General features: G+C 36.7%; 1 protein-coding gene across 1 annotated transcript; it reads left to right on the top strand.

The window, feature by feature from the left end:
- The first annotated feature begins 1,667 nt into the window (after positions 1–1,667).
- On the top strand, positions 1,668–10,535 carry LOC103026077 (LHFPL tetraspan subfamily member 3 protein). The gene is made up of 3 exons (XM_007242749.4): positions 1,668–2,723; positions 8,172–8,408; positions 9,462–10,535. The coding sequence occupies exons 1-3, from the start codon at positions 2,297–2,299 to the stop codon at positions 9,464–9,466; spliced, it is 669 nt and encodes a 222-aa protein (XP_007242811.3). The 5' UTR covers positions 1,668–2,296; the 3' UTR covers positions 9,467–10,535.
- Positions 10,536–19,984: the final 9,449 nt, after the last annotated feature.

Genomic DNA, 19,984 nt, shown 5'->3' on the forward strand with positions numbered 1-19,984 from the left:
AGGGGTTAATTATATGGAGCTAAAAACCTAAAAACACAAATTAAAAAATAGTTACTATCCCACTGGCCAGGACATTCTTTTAATTTTCAAAAGTAAAAGTATGTATTTTGCAAAAAAAAAGCAGAGAAAAATGACCTGTATTTTAAAGTTTATCTTCACTAAACGTTTTTTTAACAGGAGTTCAAAATGTAAAAGATTTATAAGGATAGTTAAAAAGCTTTATAATAACTGGGTTTTAAAAAAAATATATATATATATATATTTAACATTTTAGTCACAATTTTAGTCACTAAGACTGTGAACTAGAGAATAAATGTAAATTTCAAGAAATAATCTACAACATCTTATATATATGTATATATAAGAGTTGATAGACTAAATTTAGATTTTTTTTTTTTTTTTTACATTTTTTTTGCCAAATATGTCAACCACCTATACAAAGAATTAAATTCACAGATTGGTTGGTTTTCATTATATCCCCCTATGCCTTGTGAACATGCTGAGGAGTCAAATAAATATACTGTCATTAAACAAGTGTTGCGATCTCTCCACAGCATGAGCAGGATCTTTAAGACTGCACAGGTAGCTCTACATGATGTCACAAGAAGGCTTGCTGTCTCCTGGCCCAGTCCTTAAAGAATGCTAAACCTTGATCCTGGAGATCTACCAATCAGTAAAGTTTAGCTCTAACTAAAATCCAGCACAGAAGAAGAGTAGCCCAATTTCAATCCTGCGCTAGAGGGGGCGCCAAATCAATGCCGGAAATTATTTCTAGTCGGCATATTCTGTAAGAGCTATTTGTTCATGGATGATAATACACAAGGGCGTCGCCTGGCCTGGGCTTCCGAGGCTTTAGCCCAAAAACTTTATGTTCAAATTGTTTTTATTAATTTAGGATTGCAGTACTTACTGTAAGCTATAATTAACGAAAATTAATTTAGGTAACCTGTTAGCTAGAAGCTGGATGTTGTGGAGAGACAGAATTTACTACTATACTTGTTTAAATTAGTTTCTTAACCCTGGTCTCTGCCCTAAAATTGTATGTTTTCCACCGGATCCAACTGATCAGCTAATAAAACGAATATAAGCCCCGGATTTTTACATACACCGGCAATGCCCCTGATAATACACATCAAAAAACAGAAGCGAAGCACTAATCAGGCGCTCATACACTCCTTCATCTACCCTCCTGTCACTTCCTCCCAAAGAACGCGCCCAGGCATGTTTTTTTTCCGTCTGTATTTTTTTGGTGCTGTATTCACAATATAACGGATCATAACTAATAAGTTAGTTAATGGTGAATCATAAAACTAATTTGTTATAGAACAGGGGTTGCCAACGCTGTTTTTTATATTACATAACTGATATTCTGCATCTAGAAATAATAAGGGAGTAGTATATTCTAACAGCAGAGATGAATCAAAACCTCAAAAAAAACTTTTAACTGAATTCTTTATATTTAAAGAAGCTGCACACATTAATTATATTTTTTAGTTAAGTTGTTTATTGGTGACACCAACTTTAATCACCTTCTTAAAGCATGGACCAAACCAACGCTCCTCAACAGTGAATCCGCAGCTCTGGCGCCTCTGCTGGCCAGTTTTAGTATGATGCGCTTGGTCCATCCCTATTTTAACCGAATCAGTGAAAAGAACCGATTCTTTTTCGGTTCTGGCATCGCTTCTGGGCTGCAGGAAGGGGACGTCTGTTTGTGTACGACTGCGTTTGATTCAGTGCGCAGGTTTGATCTTATATTTAAGGTCTGTAAGACAGTGGCGGTCAGTGGTCTGGCGGCGGGGGGCGTCGTTTCCCGCTGTTCATTCCTCTGCTCGGTCACTGTGTTCAGAGAGGAGTCGGTGCGACGGCAGGAGGATGGGTTTAGGTGCTGATGTCCGCAGTTGTGTAGGACAGGCCCGGTTTATCTGGATATGATCTGATTGCGGAGGAAGAGAGTGTCCGGCCGTCTCTCAGCCCCGCTCAGGTTTGGGTTCGGGTGCTGATGTAGGGATGGTGATGGTGAAGGGCTGTCTTAAATCCCAAAGATGCAGCCGCAATAAAAGAAGTGTTTAATATAGTCTACAGCGCGAGCTTTAATACAGCGAGCACCGGATCCCCGCACGGTGAGGATGCGCGGACAGTAAGGACCATGGTCCGGTCTCTGCATTAGGATCACAGCAGCATCAGGACCGGAGCATCACTGACCGCAGCTAAACATCATCACCACCACCACCACCACCACAGCACCGCCTGGTCCATCACAGCGAGGCCCACCCGCTCGGTTCCGTCCCCCCAGAGCATGATACCAGGATCTCCAGCAGAAATGCTCCCCGCCTCTGAAGCTGCTAAGATCTACCAAACCAACTACATCAGGAACTCTCGCGCTATCGGAGTCCTGTGGGCCATCTTCACCATCCTGTTCGCTATCGTGAACGTTGTGTGCTTTATTCAGCCGTACTGGATCGGTGATGGCGTCGATACTCCGCAGGCCGGCTACTTCGGCCTCTTCCACTACTGCATCGGGAACGGATTATCCCGGGATCTGACCTGCGAGGGCAGCTTTACTGAGTTCGGCTCCATCCCCTCGGGCGCCTTTAAGGCCGCTTCGTTTTTTGTCGGAACCTCCATGGTGCTCGTGCTGTCCTGTATCGGATGCTTTGCACTTTTCTTCTTTTGCAGCACTCTCACCGTCTACAAGATCTGCGGGTGGATGCAGCTTGGCTCTGGTGAGCGCCCGAACACTTGTTTGCATTGTTAACAATAAATTGGTTTAATTTAGTAGAGACTGTATCGTACTGTATCGCATCGTATTGTCGGTAATAAAGGGGTTGATCGTTTAAGTTATATCCGTTTGTTCGCTGTACAAACAGAATAAAATAGAATAGAATATCTTTATTTGTCTTTACACAAAGTATAACGAGATTAAGGTATAAGCGTCTCCAGTGTCAAAAACAATAAAAGGATACAATAAAAGATGACAATAACACGCAACAAACCATATACAAATAGTAAAAAAGAAAAATGTACACTGCCCTATTAAACAATTAATATTACACTTAATAAATATTACACTTAAAATAAAATCAAATAACTGAAACATTTATAGAATGCACAATCCCATGTTTATACACACGAAAACAGAGAGGTATAATATAAGTACACTTTTCATAATTGTACCCTTACTGGTATAATATTGTTTTTTAGAGGGTCAGATGTTCCCTCTGAAGTACAAAGTTTTTCTTAACAGCAGGAAGTACCGATTTGTACCATTTAACAAGCCAAAAGGTACACTGCGTATTCTGTATCACACATTTATTAATATTTTTTATTATACATTATTAATTTGAAAGCCAGACAATTTTGGATCATCATGTTCTTTACACATATTCAGTTGATGATTATGTTTATAATGTTTTATAATTATTTTATTTACTGCTACAAAAACACTTTCATTGAAAGGCACTATTCTACCTCAAAATAAGGTACAGCCCAAGCGACAAGCTTTGTACTCTATAAAGTACACATCTGTAAAAAAAAAAAGTCCTAACTCAAAAACATAGTGTTCAGGGTGGAATTTGTCCACAACATAAAAAAAAGTAAATCCTCTGATGGCTGACCCCTGTGTGATTTTATTAGAATAGAAATTCACACAGATGGAAGGGATAATTTCAGAGTATTAGACCCCTTTCCCCTTCTAAACATCTGTTTGAATTATTCCTGATGCTACAGATCGGTACAGAACATTTACATAAGAATATGCAGATGTTTACTCCCATGCAGTTTTTGTCTAATTGTGTCTTCATTGAACAAAATAATTTTCTCTGTTTTAAAAAGTAACACATTAATCCAACAGTGGTTGATTTATCCAAACCCAAATGTTTACTCAATCATTTTTAAAAACTATAGGTATTTATATATATATATATATTTTTTTTAATAAATAAAAATTGTACTTTACTTATTTTATCTCTCAGTTGGTGGTGATAAAGGGATGGGCAGGGGTGTCTGTTTAGCAGCTTGTTCAAGAGAAGAGCATTGGACAGTTAGACAGATTGTGCTGGTGAGGACTGAATACAGCACTGTGAACAGAGAGAGTGAAAAGGAATAAAAGGAAACAAAATTATTTACAGTATAGAATGATTTGCTCTTATCAGCGTTCAACTTTTTCTCAACAGGGTAATACTACAACATTTACAAACACTTTTCACTTAGTTTTGAAACTTTTTACAGGAAAAGTGTAATCATCAATCTTATCAAAATTTACATTTAGACATTATAGATCCCATCAGCATAAAAATAGAATTATATAGATTTGTTACACCACTATGTATAACATGTTATGTATACCATAATGTATACCATAATATAAAATGTTTAAAGACTGTTAAACATTTGTTAGTAGTAGCATGAAAGCATAAAATGAACAAACTAAGCTTAATTGGAGCAGTTTTTGAATAAGGAAAATGTGGAATGTCCAGTACAATATTTTGTAAAAGTAAATGATATACAATAAACATTGACTTGACATATAAACAAACAGATAATGTCCATTAAATTATCATTATTGCTGTTACACTGATCTTTTAAAATATATATTTATTTAGATTTTACATAAGAATGCAAAACATACAATGCATCTACATAACATTCTAAAAGAATAAAATAAAAAAAGAGTTAAAGAATAATAAAAAAAACAACAACAAAAAAACAAGCAGCAAAACAAAACACTACAATGTTGGGCGTTTATCATAATGAAAATGCTGTTGCATCTTTATTATACATCTCAAAATAGGTATATAACAACAAGGCATGTAGCGTATCATGAAAGGTTAACCGTCAACCTCCATCACAAGTTTGTTTAACAGGCCATATCTATGTCTCTCCATGGTGACCATTGGTGGGAAAACTGTTGTATTTTTTTTTACTGCCTACCAATTTGCTTTTTTCCAATAATATTTTACAAAAAATAGTTTAAAATGCTAAGAAATCTACATGTTGTTTTTTAGATCCAACACTGATTTAAATATTAAACACTTTTAATACTTTTAAAATCACAACTGTGAAAGGACCTGACATGGAAAATTAAACATTTCTTGTAAACTAACTGAACTTTGTGTTTGATCATTTTTCAGGTTTATAAGAACACAGAATTTAAAGACATTGTTGTCGTGTAAACATAGGACTTGCCCCAGGTTGTATCGTATACTTCTACAGTTATGAGACAGTATGAAAAAAGTAGATACTGTTCAGCCCTACAATGGTGTCAGTTTATTTGAGTTTATCAGTTTATCAAATAAAGTGTTTGATTTTAATATGAATATATATATATATATATATATATATATATATATATATATATATATATATATATACAGCTCTGAAAAAAGACCACTTCAAAATGACTAGATTCTCTTATTTAGTTGTAGATATATGTTTGATTAAAATGAACATTGTTGTTTTATTCTTAAAACTACTGATGACATTTCTCGCAAATTCCAAATAAAAATATTGTATTATTAAGTTTGATGGCTTGTGACCATCTTTCTCCCTGTTGATTGTATTCCAGAGGTCTGGGGTTCAGGTCTGGAGATTGTGCTGGTCATGACAGGGTCTTGATCTGATGGTCCTTCCTCCACTCCTTAATTGATCTAGTTGTGTGGAAATGAGCATGGAAAAGAAAAGTCCTCAGAGTTGGGGGACATTACCAGAGCAGAAGGAAGAAAGTTTTCTTGTTTAACAGGATAATCTTGTATGTAGTTTGATTCATGCATCATTCACAAAAACCAAACAGCCCAATTCCAGAAACACCATCCCCAGATCATCACAGATCCTCCACCAAATTTCACACTGGCTGCAGCTACACCTCTGCAGGTCTCCATCTAAACATTTAATAGCCCGGTGTGAACTGGTCCAATCAGAGAAGATTATCTTACTCCAGTCTTCTATAGTCCAATTATACCTTATGATATTTTGCAAACTTCAGCCTGGCTCTTCTTTCCTTCTCATTAAAGAAAGTCCTTTTCTAGCTTGAGTCCTAAACCTCTTTGAAAAACCTCTGAATCTAATCATGTTAGATGTAAGTTGGTCACAAGCCATCAAACAAAGCTGAACTGCTTGCAGTGGAATACTACAGGAGTGGAATAAGGTCACTCAAAAGCAGTGTGTAAGACTGGTGGAGGAGAACATGCCAAGATGAACTCTTAAAACATTAGCATTGTTGTTTCTAAATAAATATAAACTTGTTTTCTTTGCATTATTTAAGGTTTGTAAGTACTGTACCCTTTTTATTATTTTGACCATTGCTCATTTTCGACAAATAAATGCTCTAAATTACAATATTTTAATTTGTAACTTGGGAGAAATGTTGTCAATAAGCAAAAAAAAAAAAAACCCCACAATGTTAATTTTATTTAAATATATACCTATAAATAGTAAAATCAAAGAAAATGATTATTTTGGAGTGGTCTCTTAATTGTTTGTCCAGAGCTGTATATTTAATATATATTTAATATAATTTACTATAAGGTTCTGATCTTAGAATCTCCTCTGAAAAGTGGGGAATGTCTTGTCTTGTGAAAACCACTGTAATTAATCATGACTTTAATTTTCTAAGTGCACAAGCCATATTAATGCCTATAGCTACAGCCATAAAACTGTGTAACAGGGAAAACTCATCATACCCATCAAACAGAGCCTGTTTGTGCCTATAAACATTGACACCCCTTGAATGCTTTCCCTTCTTGCTTTGATGAATAGACAATTTATTGTTGGACAGAAGTATGTATAAAACATCAAAAAATAATCTTTAATGAAACAAAGAACTTCTGAAGTTCTGCAACATAATATATGAAAAAACATTAAACACCCCTATTAAACATATTTAATTCTATGGACATTTGAGCTTTATTTGAGCAGTATTTACATAACTAAACAAATAAAGTTACAACATATCTGTGTTAAAAATGTAAATTGCCTGTGAAATTTAAAATTTTCTGCCCTTATACCTGATACTGCTCCCTCGACTTGGAGGTTTTCACACTCCTCCATGCAGAATTCTTTCAGCTGTGTAATGTTTTAGGGCCTTCTTGTGTGCACAGACCTTTTTAGATCACCTCACAGCATCTCTCTAGGGTTTAGATTCAGGCTTTGAGTTGGCCATTACAGCAGTCTGAATTTCTTACTTTTCAACCATTCCTTGAGAATTTACTGGAATGTTCGGGTTGTTGTCATGTTACAGGGTCAACCTCTGCTCCAGGGTCAACCTCTCCGTTTGTTTTTGGGTAGTTTTGGGTGGTTAGAAATGTGCACTGCAGTATTTTCTGGTTTAGTGGTGTTAGCTCTGCTGTGTTGCTGTGCTAATAGCTATTCACTGTGAGCTAAAATAAGCATGATCTCGAGTCGGGTATCCAGATAATGATAAAAGTATTTATTTTGCTTTGTCCACAAGGCATGTTAGTTTTACATATGGTTCTGTAAAAAGACAAGTGCGATTCTGAGGAGTAAAACAAAGCCCTGCTTCAACTCTATTGAGCGGTTGGACAAAGAACTGCAGCTTCCTGTGTTCATAGAACCTCTAGAATTAGTTACTGTAAACCCTGACAGACAAATATGATATATTTGACTCTCATGATAATTTAAATTAGAGAAATATAAACCTGTAACCGACGCATATTTTGGCCAGTAATTGGCTGATACTGACACACATACTTCGTAAATTTTTGTTGAACTAAATGTATTTTTCCAAGCCTTTTTTTAATGACATTTGTTTATCTTGTATGAGTATATTTCAATGTGGATCTTGTAAATGTTCACCTCATATATCTATTTAATGATTTTAATTTTGACATTATTTTTATTTAGTATAGTTTCTTTGTGCTTGTATTTGTTTTGAGTGTAAGAACATTCAGGTGGCTTAATTCAGGTGTTAGACGTCTGTTGGCAGCTGCAGTACTTGGCAGCTGCTTCATGTGGCTGCAGGCTAAGGGCAAGGATCTAGAAAGAAAACTGATTTTTGAGTAGTGCAGCCCAGTGTGAAGTCTAAAAGAAGGTCATGGCCAGTGACATATTTAAAACACCAAAAGGAAGGCATGTATTAATGTACTTTATTATATATTCCTAATAATCGTTTCTTTCCCTTCTGTCTGTTTTGTCTCTTCACCTGATGTATTAATAAGGTGTATGTCTGGTGCTGGGCTGCATGATCTACCCTGATGGCTGGGACTCAGATGAGGTGAGACGTCTGTGTGGAGAGCAAACGGGGAAATATTCCATTGGAGCTTGCTCTGTTCGCTGGGCCTACATCCTGGCCATCATGGGCATTCTGGACGCGCTCATCCTGTCTTTCCTGGCCTTTGTGCTGGGCAACAGGCAGGATGGGCTGATGGCTGAGAAACTTCTGGCCGAGAGCAAGGGTAAGAAATAATTGTTATAATTATTGAGCCTTTGTGTATGTCCATGTTTTGCTGTATTGCCTTAATAAATGGTAAACATATTTTTTGCATATACAGAAGTTTTGACCCAAACCTTCATTAACACACGTTTTCCTTCTTTTTACAAAGGAAGAGTAAAAAATTAAGCTCTTTCCTGTACAGTATTTTATAAAACTCATTATTGTAGGTTATACTTCTAGTTATTTTCCAGAAATACCACCAATATCTGTTATCTTAATATTGAAGCGATCATTTACCTAAACAGCAATTGTGTTTGTTCTGTTGTCTCAGATGGAGTTACACAAAGTAAGTTACTTTTACTGGTAACTAGTTACTTTTATAGTGGAGTGACTCAGTAACTCCACTAACTTTTGTGGAGAAGTAACTAGTAACTATAACTGATTACTTTTTCAAAGTAACGTGCCCAACACTGCTGATTGTGTGCTGTAGTAAATATGTTAAGTAAACTTTACCCCACTTTTTGTGTATCTCAGCTGTTCCGTCGAGGTAATATATACTCATAATATGGAGCAAAGAGGCACAGTGTGTTCCAGCAGGTATAGTGCTGTCCATATGATCATTAGATTGCTGGTTTGAATTCTGCTCATTCAGCTTGCCGTCAGCTGCCAAAGCCCTGAAAGAGCACAACTGGCCTTGAGCTCGCTGGGTGGGTAGATGGCGCTCTTTCCCCTCATCACTCCTAGGGTGATGTGGATCAGCACAAGTCTGCGTCTGTGAGCTGATGTATCAGAACCAAGTCACTGCGCCTTCCTCCGAGTGTTAGTGCTGTGAAGCTACTCGGTAATGCTGCATCAGCAGCAGCTCAAAAAGAGGTGGAGTCTGACTTCACTTCATGTGTCAGAGGAGGCGTGTGCTAGAGTACATACGGTCATCCAGTCCAAGATAAGTGTGAGTACACACTTAGGAACAAAGGCAGTAAAATGTATACACTGTTCATTATATAAAATGTGTTTAATTACCTATTTCACAGTAACAATGACTGAAAGATGTTGGCATGTCTTCTTTTCTCTATAGACTAATAGGAGGGATACTGTGAGCGAGAGTCTCTTCTTTGAAGAAGAAGAAGTATGGCAGTCCTGCAAATCATCGATCCTCACATCACCCATCAAGTGGCCATTGTGTCCATATTACAGTGTATCTAGGTCTACGTAGAGCATTTCAGCCCCTATTCATTTTATAGCAGACTGTAGACCATCAAGAGGACCGGCATCATAAAGGCATTTTACTCTTCACTCACATTCACATTCTGATATGTAACACATTCGTGTTAGAATAGTTCACCCTGCATTTACTTGAAGATCACCATGTGTAGGTTCATTTTGTGACAATGTTAAGTCATAGAATTAAATATAACAGTAAAGGTTAAGTAATAATAACAATACTTATATATTTTTCTCCAGTACTGTTTTAGTTAGTGTTTTGTATTTGGGTATCGAAAAAACAAAGTAGTAATTACCTGGATTCAAGCCTCTGACAGTTCAGATTTGTTGCCTATTTATCACTGAATATTAAAGTATATTAATGATTACCTGCAATAACATGTGATTTGTGCCCATTTCAGACTGCATATGGACCCTGGTCTGTTGTCATTGATAAAACATGTCATTTTACAGATATGCTGTAAAAGAGAGGACGATGTTTTTCTTTTAAAAGTTGATCGATGTGTGAATTTGAATGAAGGAAAACATTGGCGCTGCGGGAAAGAAATGTAATATATGTGAACTGTATAGTGATGTATGGTGATATGACAAGTTATGAGGAAGTGAATTTAATGGCATTTCATAAAGACTGTCTTGTAAATATTATGGACATTAACCAGCCACCTCAAGGCTAAACTGAAGAAAGAATATCTGAACATCAACTTCGTCAATCAGTTCACCAGCCTAATCGTACTGACCAAGTAAATCTTTATCTGTAAATAAGATGTCTTATCTGTGATTGATGCAGGAGAGCTAACGTTTCTAGCATCTGTTATCACTGCTCAGCACTGTACGCAAGTCACTGGTATGTTAAACTGTGTTAGTCTTATTAGAATTGAAAAACATTGTGCAGCTTAATAAAGATTTTCATTCTGTACTCTCACCCAAACTGGACTCTGCTCTCAAATTTATGTGTTAATCATCACTTTTTTCAGCATTTTGTAAAGGCTAGATAACTTTTTTCCCCTTTTAAAATAATAATAATAATAACAACAAAGGAAAATTTTGTGAAGAAACTTTAAGTTGGCTTGGAAAAGTGCACTAATAACGATAAAAAGTCAAAATGGTTTCTGTCTGAAGAGTGTGAAAAGATGTTGCTATGCTTTTGACTTTCAGCTAAAGGCTAATCGGGCAATCTATTATAATTAGGGCTGTCATTAATATGCAATCATTAAAGCTTCATTATTTTTTGTAACACAGTTAATTAAAATCTAAAAGAACTCCGGACTAGTGGTGCGCTTGTGATGAGAACGTTATCTGGTCTTGATCTGACACAGTTATATCAAATATACTTTTTTTTTCAATTGAGCTAAACTGCCGATACGGCGCAGTTTCATCTGATGTATATTAGCCAGATAATATACAAACGCTGTCTCTGCTGCTCCATGCTGCTTACACTGGGCGCTGTATGTGCAGAATTCACTGCTCACAGATGTGCAACTCTGTTTAATAAATCTGAGTTTGAAAGCACAGCAGCAAATTTTCAGCATTCTGTGGTAAAACAGCAAAATCACCTGATCCGGACCATAGAAACCAACTATGTGTGAAAAAGCTCAAAAACTGTGTTTTAAGAAGAACAAGTGATATTAATCACAGTTAATAATGTCTTGATTAATCTGATTAAATGTCTTAATGTTTGACACCACTAAATAATTCAAAACATTAAGCTGAATGATCTTATATATATCATTGAGAGTTTTTTTGTATAAAGAATTTTTGGGGTTTTGACCACTGAACTAGACCACGCTATAATAAAAGTTTGGCGCACAGCATTTCTATAAGTGTTGTACCATTAAAATAATTTGCTATAATGAACCCCGCCTACGCGATGCGGGGAGGGGAACTGAGATGTTGTTATTTGGGGTACAGTTCAGAACAGCTTGAGACGGTTCTCAAGCCAGGTCCCCCCCAAAAAGACGAAAGTGGGAGGATGTGTGAAAATGTATTTATAGTAGATGGTATACAGAGTTAGCATCATCCTCGTGATAAAATTTGCAGACCAGTATAAGCTTGACTGAATGGGGAGTTCGACAGGTTTCGTGGCAAGGTGAGTTTTCTTCTCGACAAAGGAATGTGACAACCATGTAAATTTAAATCGACAACTAGGTTATGACACCTGCTCCCGTCTGAGTTCAAAGTTTCTGGTCATTCAGCTGCGTACAGGGGTTGAACTCATGAAGTTTATGGTGGTCTGACTGATCCTTTCGGCCTGATGTGTGTTCATATGTTCCATAAATCAAGGAAGAGAAGCCTGAAGACAGAGTCCTGAGTCAACATGAACCAGTTTAGAAACAAACAGTTGATAACTGTTAATTGTTAAATAACTGATCTCGATTTTAATCAAAAATAATAATGATCATGGTTTTAGCCATACGTTTTGCCAGAGATAGCTTAAAACTTTATTAATGCTTTTTATTTTAGATTTTTTTTTTCTGCTCTCTTCTCTTTCCTCCTTGATGTACTGGCATTGATAGGGGCCCACGACATAGCGAGTGAACAGGGCCCAGAATTTGCTGCTACGTCCCTGGGTCCGCCTCGCCGGCCGTGATCGAGGTAACAGAGAAAAGAATCGAAGTAATGGAAAGAATAGAGGGCAGAAAAGAGAGCCGTCGCCTTCCCTCATGGTAAATGTACGTAGTAATGCCGAGCGTAGGGTTCCGCCTCGCCGGCTGGGATCGAGGTAACAAAAGAATCGAGGAAACAATTAATCAAATTAAGGGAACAATAAATTAAAATCCGTGAAACAATGAAATAAGATTAAGGGAACAATGAAATAAATTGAGGGAACACTAAACATAGAGTGAATACAAATGAGGAAACGAATTAAATAAAGGAAACAAGGAATTAAATAGAGGGAACAATAAATTAAATTGAACGGGAAAATAGATTGAAGGAACAATAAAGTAAATAGAGGGAAACAACAAATTAAATCTAACTGTGGATTAGAACGACGGAACGATGAGTAAATCGAGGGAACAATGAATTAGAGGGAACAATACAATAAATCGAACCTTGAAATAGATCGGGAACAGTGGAATAAATCGAGGAAACAAATTAAATAGAGGGAACAATAAATTAAATCGAACGGAGAAATAGATTGAGGGAACTGAGAAATAGACCGAGCTAACAATGAGCAGAGGGAAACAAATAAATAGAGGGAACAATAAATTCAAACGAACGAGAAAAGGATCGAGGGAACTGAGAAATAGACCGAGGTAACAATTAAATAGAGGGAACAATAAATTAAATCGAACGAAGGAACTGAGAAATAGACCGAGCTAACACTGAGAAGAGGGAAACAATTAAATAGAGGGAACAATAAATTAAATTGAACAAAGAAATAGATCGAGGGAACTGAGAAAAAGACCGAGCTAAGAATGAGCAGAGGGAAACAATTAAATAGAGGGAACAATGAATTAAATCTAACAGTGAAATGGAAACTGAAAGATCGAGGAAACAGTGAAAGATTGAGACAACCGTGGAATAAATTAAGGGAAAATTAATAAAGGGAACAATTAAATAAATAGAGGGAACGAAAAATTAAAAAAGGGAACAATAAATTAAATAGAGGGAACAATAAATAAAGTTGAACAGTGAAACAGATCAAGGGAAGGATGAAATAAATCGAGTAAATAATACATTAAATAGAGGGAGCAATAAAATAAATCAAGGGAAGAATACATTTAATAGAGGAAATAATAAATTTAACCGAGGGAACCATGTATTAATTCGATATAAGATCAGCCTCACCGGCAGGGAGGGTGGCCGCGCAGTCTGGGAGCCAAGCAATCGCGCTGGGAGACGCCTGCGCTGAACCAGAGACGTGCAGCGGCGCCGGCAAAGAGCCCAACTACCCCTCGCTGCAGAACCACAAGTCCAGGGGGTGGGGCTGGATCTGATCCAACTCTTCCTACGTCGTGTTTTCATTGGTCTGAAGCAGATCGGACTCTTCCCCATCCGGTTTTACTCACTCGCCTTTCGGAGTCAAGTAAACAATCACGAACGTGAAAGTAAGTTCATAATAGACACATTTTCATTTTGCTAATGCTATTAATTAGTTTCGTTGGGTGATTTTACTTAATTGAAAATCTGATTGCTTCTGTTTGCGCGAACAACCTAAGCTATCTAGTAGGTGGCTAACTGACGGTTAAAGCTGATTTAACTTTGACTTTGTTCGCCGTTTTGATTGTGTATTAATATCTGTAATAATAAATGAACATGGTAGCTGGTAGATAAGACACTCATTGGCATCCTTTATTTTAATTATTTATTTTTTATTTTTTATTTAGGCCCTTTTTATTAAAGATAAAAAAATGAAATAGTTAATATTTATATAGGAAATGTACAGCATTTTATTATGTTTGTAATCACAGACATGTTCCTTCTTTTAAATCTGTATTGTGTGATTTAAATGTGCTACGTAGCAAATAACATTTTGATCTATAAACGGTAAAAGTCTTAAGGTTGGGTTCCAGGATTTATTTGATAAGATAAAATAAGTCCTGGTCGGGAAACGTAAGCGACACGTGTTAAGTTTAACGACGAATTGAAATGCGATGCTGGCTGAGTCGGACCGGGCATCTGACACGCTGAATCGAGTTGCTTTAGCTGGCGCCGGTGCTGAAGCGTGGAATCAGCGAGTCCGGCAGGTAACGTGCTGGGCCGGGCCTCTGACCAGCTGAGCCGAGGAGACCACGGAGCGCAGCCTGGAGAGCGATGAAAGCGGCAGAGGATGAGCGGTTAGAGAACAGCTCGAAATCCGAGGCAACCAGATCAAGGCCCAGGGCGGCAGGATCGTCACGTGCGAGGTCGAAAGTCACGTAGGTGAGCACCTGGAAGGTATATATATATATATATATATATATATATATATATATATATATATATATATATATATATATATATATATATATATATAGGACCAGGGGGAGGAGCTCGGGAAATTGAGGCGTGGTTCATATCCCAAAATTTTGTTAATTCTTAACAACACATATTAGTTTTGTAAACTGGAAGTGTAAATGCAGTCCCTCGCAGTGTCTTCTATATAAAATTGTATCAGGTCTTTTTTTAGTGTTGTTTTATTTTTATATTTTATGGTTGTAAACATTCACACATGGACAAAATTGTTGGTATCCCTCGTTTAATGAAAGAAAACCCACAATGTTCACAGAAATAACTTAAATTTGACAAAAGTGTATGAAAATTAACAAATTAAAATACAACATTTATTTTGAACCGTGGTTCAACAGAATTAATTTAAAAAGTAAACTCAGTAAACAGGCCTGGACGGAAATCATAGTACCCCTGAAAATAATGTGACCAAAGGGTCAGGTTAAATAAAGTTGTGTTCAATAATTAGCATCACAGGTGTCTACAATCATGTAATCAGTCAGTGTAATTAGTCAGGACTATTCTGAAGTGGGCTTTTATGAGCCCTGACCTAAATCCTATTAAACATCTTTGAAAGAAGCTGAAACATGTCCCCTGGAAAAAACATTTTCAAACCTGAGACAGCTGGAGCAGTTTTCTCATGAAGAGTGAGCCAAAATACCTGCTCAGAGATTCGCTCAAAAAGCTGTGCAACAAAATATTAAGTTAAGGGTACCATTTCGGTCCAGACCTGTTTCATGAGTTTATTTTTTTAAATAATTCTGTTGAATGTGGTTAAAAAACAATGTCTGACCTTTATTTGTTCATTTTTATAGCATTTTTATTTACTTACTAGTTATTTCTTTGACCATTATGGGTTTTTCTGTCATTAACCGTGGTTTACCAACAGCATTTTGTCCACGTGTGTGTACATATAAATTTATATTTGTATTATATTTCATGCAAGTGAGTAACAACCTCATCTATGGATTTGACTCTTCTGTAAATCTCTGTCGAAGAGGTGATCTATACAAAAAAAGAAATATAGAATATAGAAGCTGCCGTGGCAGACATTCTTCATCTTACCACGTCTAAAATTACTTTAGTGTGCCAAAGTCATTAAACAGCATTGGCCATAATGAGTATGGCATCACCAGAGGTGGAAAGTAACGAATTACATTTACTCACGTTACTGTAATTGAGTAGATTTTATGAGTAATTAGTAATTTTTAAAGTAGTTTTTAAAATAGGTAATTTTACTTTTACTCAAGTACATTTTGACACAAGTAATTTACTTCGCTACATTGGAAAACTCCCCATTACTGAGTAAAAAATAAAATGCTGGGGAAAAAACTGTGAACTAAAAAAATGGCATAAAAAATTATGAAATAAAATTAAAATAGCCACGTTACTCATATTTCATTCTGGCAACATAAAAACAAACAAACAGATAAATCGCGCCATCCGAAAAGCTTGTGGTTGAATAACAAGTATAAACATATACCATTCAGACCCTCCATTGGTTTGTATTTGATGCGTGACCTGAACGTCAAATCAAACTCCAGAAGTGCGCCAGTGGTAGTAGGTAGTGGTAGTAAGACCCCAATTATGCGTCTCCAGCTGCAGCGAACCGCGGACACGCCACCTGCACGGTCGGTCGCGCTATCTACACCGAAAACTGAGAGCGCGTCTAAACCGTGTTTTACGGTAGCCGCGTGCACAGCGCACCCGGAGGAGCAGAGACTGGCGCTTCTCGTGCAGACTGAAAATAAAACAGAAATTAATTTTACACCTAAATAAATGATTTAACGAGGTCTAATCCACAAATATACACTAGAAAGACCACTGCTTATCTGTAGAACAGTATAACGTTTTGAAAATGTTTGGAGTGCTATTAAATAAGCAAATCAAATTGTTATCATATCACAGTACTAAATTCTAAACTCAGATCTTATTCTCATGTTTCCCAGATATATGTTTGAAGTGATATTACTGTATCATTTTGGGGTAATTGGATACCAAAAATGTCCATTTGGTTTTGTATAAAAGAGATTTCGGAGTCATCATATCGGACTGTGAAATCAGTGAAGAAGACATTCCATACTATTAATGACATGAGTAATTTGGAGTAATTGGATACCAAACTTAGGAAAAATGTCTATTCGCTTTTGCATAAACCAGATTTCAGATTCCTATAAAACCAGCTAATTAAATTGTTATCCAATGCCACCAAAACAGCTTTAAAGAACATACTCCATAGTATTAATGACATGAGTAACAAAGAATATTACTGTATCATTTTGGAGTAATTGGATACCAAACTTTTGAAAAGTGTCAATTCGGTTGTGAAAAAACCCAAATACAGAGTCCGATAAAACCAACAAATCAAATTGTTATCCAATGCCACCAAGACAGTCTTAAAGAGCATATTCCATACTAATAGTGACATGAGTAACAAAGGATATTACTGTATCATTTTGGAGTAATTGGATACCAAATTTCAGAAAAGTGTCTATTCGGTTGTGCATAAACCAGATTTCTGAGTCCTATAAAACCTGAAAATTAAATTATTATCAAATGGTACCTGGATAGTCTTAAAGAACACATTCTATAGTATTAATGACATGAATAAAAAGTATATTACTGGTTTTATAGGACTCCGTAATGTGGTTTATGCACAACCAAATAGATTTGGTATCCAATTACTCCAAAATGATGGCGTGTCCGCAGCTGCAGCGAGGGGCTTCGTTATGGTTGGATGCAAAAACAACTTTTTTCGGATGCGATGCAGCTTAGCATCTAATTTGAAAAAGAATATTGAGGTAAACTGAATGTTTCCTACGGTTATATGTTGATAAGATACTGTAGTAACCCAGTGATGCACTAATGGGGTATTTGTAATGTTTGCTGTGGCTTGGTACAGGCCAAGACATGCCGAGGTTTGTTTGCTTGGTCTAGGCTATGGGTTCGGTGTTGTAAATTCGTTTGGAGAGCGTGTGTGAGCTTTTACGTTTATGAGTTTAGGTGTAGAGGTGGATAATCTAGGTTCAAACAGTAAAAATCCATCCCAGGATTTCGCTTCCATTGCCTGGCTGGCTCTAGAGCTAGTTCAACCTAATCCCTAGGATGGATTTTTAATTTCTGGATCTGGATTACCCACCTTTAGCTGCGTGTGAGTTTGGCTCATTCTTAAAACACCATTCTAGGTTCCAAGCTGAGCTAAGAGAGCGTTGAGGGTAGACAACACTGGCATCAAATTAAAAGCTTCTACTTTATCCTCTTAATGCGCCCTGGCCCACCCACGGGCCAGAAAAATGTGTTTTTTTTAGTTGTCTAGCCTATTTAGCTGTATTTCCTTTTAGAAAATAAACATTTACGGCGAAGTATGCCTAATTATTAAAATATTACTTATAATTTGCATATTTGCTTTTTACGTACGTCCATATTTGATCTAATGCAGACATTTTATACATCATTCCAAACGTCTAACTCTCAGGATTACAGAACTGCAAACCATTTCACTGTACAGTTCCTGGATTAGAGCCTAAAGAGTGCGTTCGACTGATTTATACAGCAGCTTGTGTAATCCTCCTGGGTAACTAGAGGTCAACAGTCACACACTCACACAGTCCCACCAGCGCTTACCGCTCCCTGCTGCTTCAAAATCGCTCCAAATCAGTAAAGCCATCAATCCATTCGCCAGTAATCCTTATTTTTGTCAAAGCAGTGCTTATAATATCGATTTTCATGCCTTATTTATTTAAGGTTTGGCTGGGTTTACAGCTTACTAATGCACATGCGAAGAATCAACAGCGTCTTCTCTGAAGAAAGACATGTGAATCGGCCTATCAGGTGCGGCGTTAGGCGGAGACAGAGGTGGGGCGGGGTCTGTAACCCGACACTGTCACTGAGCAGATATATAGAATACAGAAACACATTCTTTACTGCAAAATAAGTTATAAAATGAGTAGTTTTTGTTTTTATAAAGTTTCCAGTCATTTGGAGAAAGACAGGAATATCCCAGGAGCAGATCACTATAATATCTAACCAGTGAAAGAGAGCAGTTTATAGTTTTACATGGTGAATGTAAACACGTTGTATCTAAATAAAGAACTATAAAAACACTTATATAAACACACAAATTAAAAATGAGAAAATCTGAAAAGCACCTGTATTTTTTTCCCTGTTTTAACCATATTTTGAATGTTACATGTTGACCAACAGTTTTTTTTTGTATGACTTCATGTTTTTAATGATAATTCCTTAAGTTTTTATTGGGAACATTAAACAATCTGCTTGTGTGGTAATTTAAATAGCAGTTAAAGCATAGCAATGGCTAGATAAAAAATAATAATGACCTGTAAAACTATAAAAATATGGTTTATAATCACCTATACGACCATAACTTTTTAACAGTAAAAAAACAAAATGGATCATAGAAACCTATACCACTTGTTCTTGAAAAAGTTTTATGCGGTGGTCTGAACAAATACTGCATGAAAGGTCCAAAATATTATGTGGAATAATAGTTCATTTAAAACGATTTCATTTATGATTTGTTGTACTTTTTACATCAAATAATTAAAAGTAACTATGCAACTTTTACTCAAAGTACTTGAGTAGAATTTTAGCAAAGTAAAGGTAATTTTACTCAATTACAATTTTTCAGTATTTTTTCCACCGCTGGGTTATTTGGATGTTAGGTAGTCACAAACCCTGGAGATATCAGCCAACAGTATTCGCTGAGGGAGGCGATCCTGATCCCGCCCCCAAACTGTCAAAACCACCCCTTTCAAAACTTGAGCTCAAAATCCTCGCTCAAGCAAAAACATAAACAGCAGGTAATTCACACCGCGCAAAGAGAACTGTGAATTTGAGAGGAAAATAAACACCGGCGAGGAGAAAAATGAAGCTCGAGAGCGATATTCTGATCATAGCGCACACAATTCACTATTTTTGCTAATGAGCTTCACATTTGCGTTTGCAAGAAGTTAATTTACATACGCAAAATGTTAAAACACGATGGTTAATTTCTTTTACCTGGTATTTTTGCGCCCCCAACTTTTGACATTGATGTGACGCTATAGCAAGGATGATGTGTCCGTATACTTTGGTATGCAGACACATAACAATATACAGCTCAATCAATATTACCGCTCCCCCTGCTGACGTCCAATCATCTGCGTCTCACTGCTATCAGAGGCACACTGCCAGTGTGTCCCAATTCAGGTCTGCATCCTTCGAAGGACGTGGTCTACGAAGGTGTGTCCTTTCAAGGATGGGTAGGCTGCAGCGGCTTTACTGAAATGGGACAGTCTACCCTACAGAGTATTTCCTGTTTCCTGCTTAAGATTCTACCCACCACAACCTGAGAAATGAGCCAGAGATTTTGATTCTAGTTTTGCTTCAGACCACAAAATACCAAATTAATTAAGTCCAGGTCAATTAACTGTGCAATGACTTAAATAT

Source organism: Astyanax mexicanus, unplaced genomic scaffold (assembly GCF_023375975.1).
Source record: "Astyanax mexicanus isolate ESR-SI-001 unplaced genomic scaffold, AstMex3_surface scaffold_37, whole genome shotgun sequence".
Classification (NCBI taxonomy): Eukaryota; Metazoa; Chordata; class Actinopteri; order Characiformes; family Acestrorhamphidae; genus Astyanax; species Astyanax mexicanus.

Excerpts from the sequence above, each read along its gene's own strand:
- LOC103026077 (XM_007242749.4), top strand. The coding sequence starts at position 2,297 with ATGATACCAGGATCTCCAGCAGAAATGCTCCCCGCCTCTGAAGCTGCT. Across the intron at positions 2,724-8,171 it reads GTGGATGCAGCTTGGCTCTG|GTGTATGTCTGGTGCTGGGC; the intron begins GTGAGCGCCCGA and ends TGTATTAATAAG.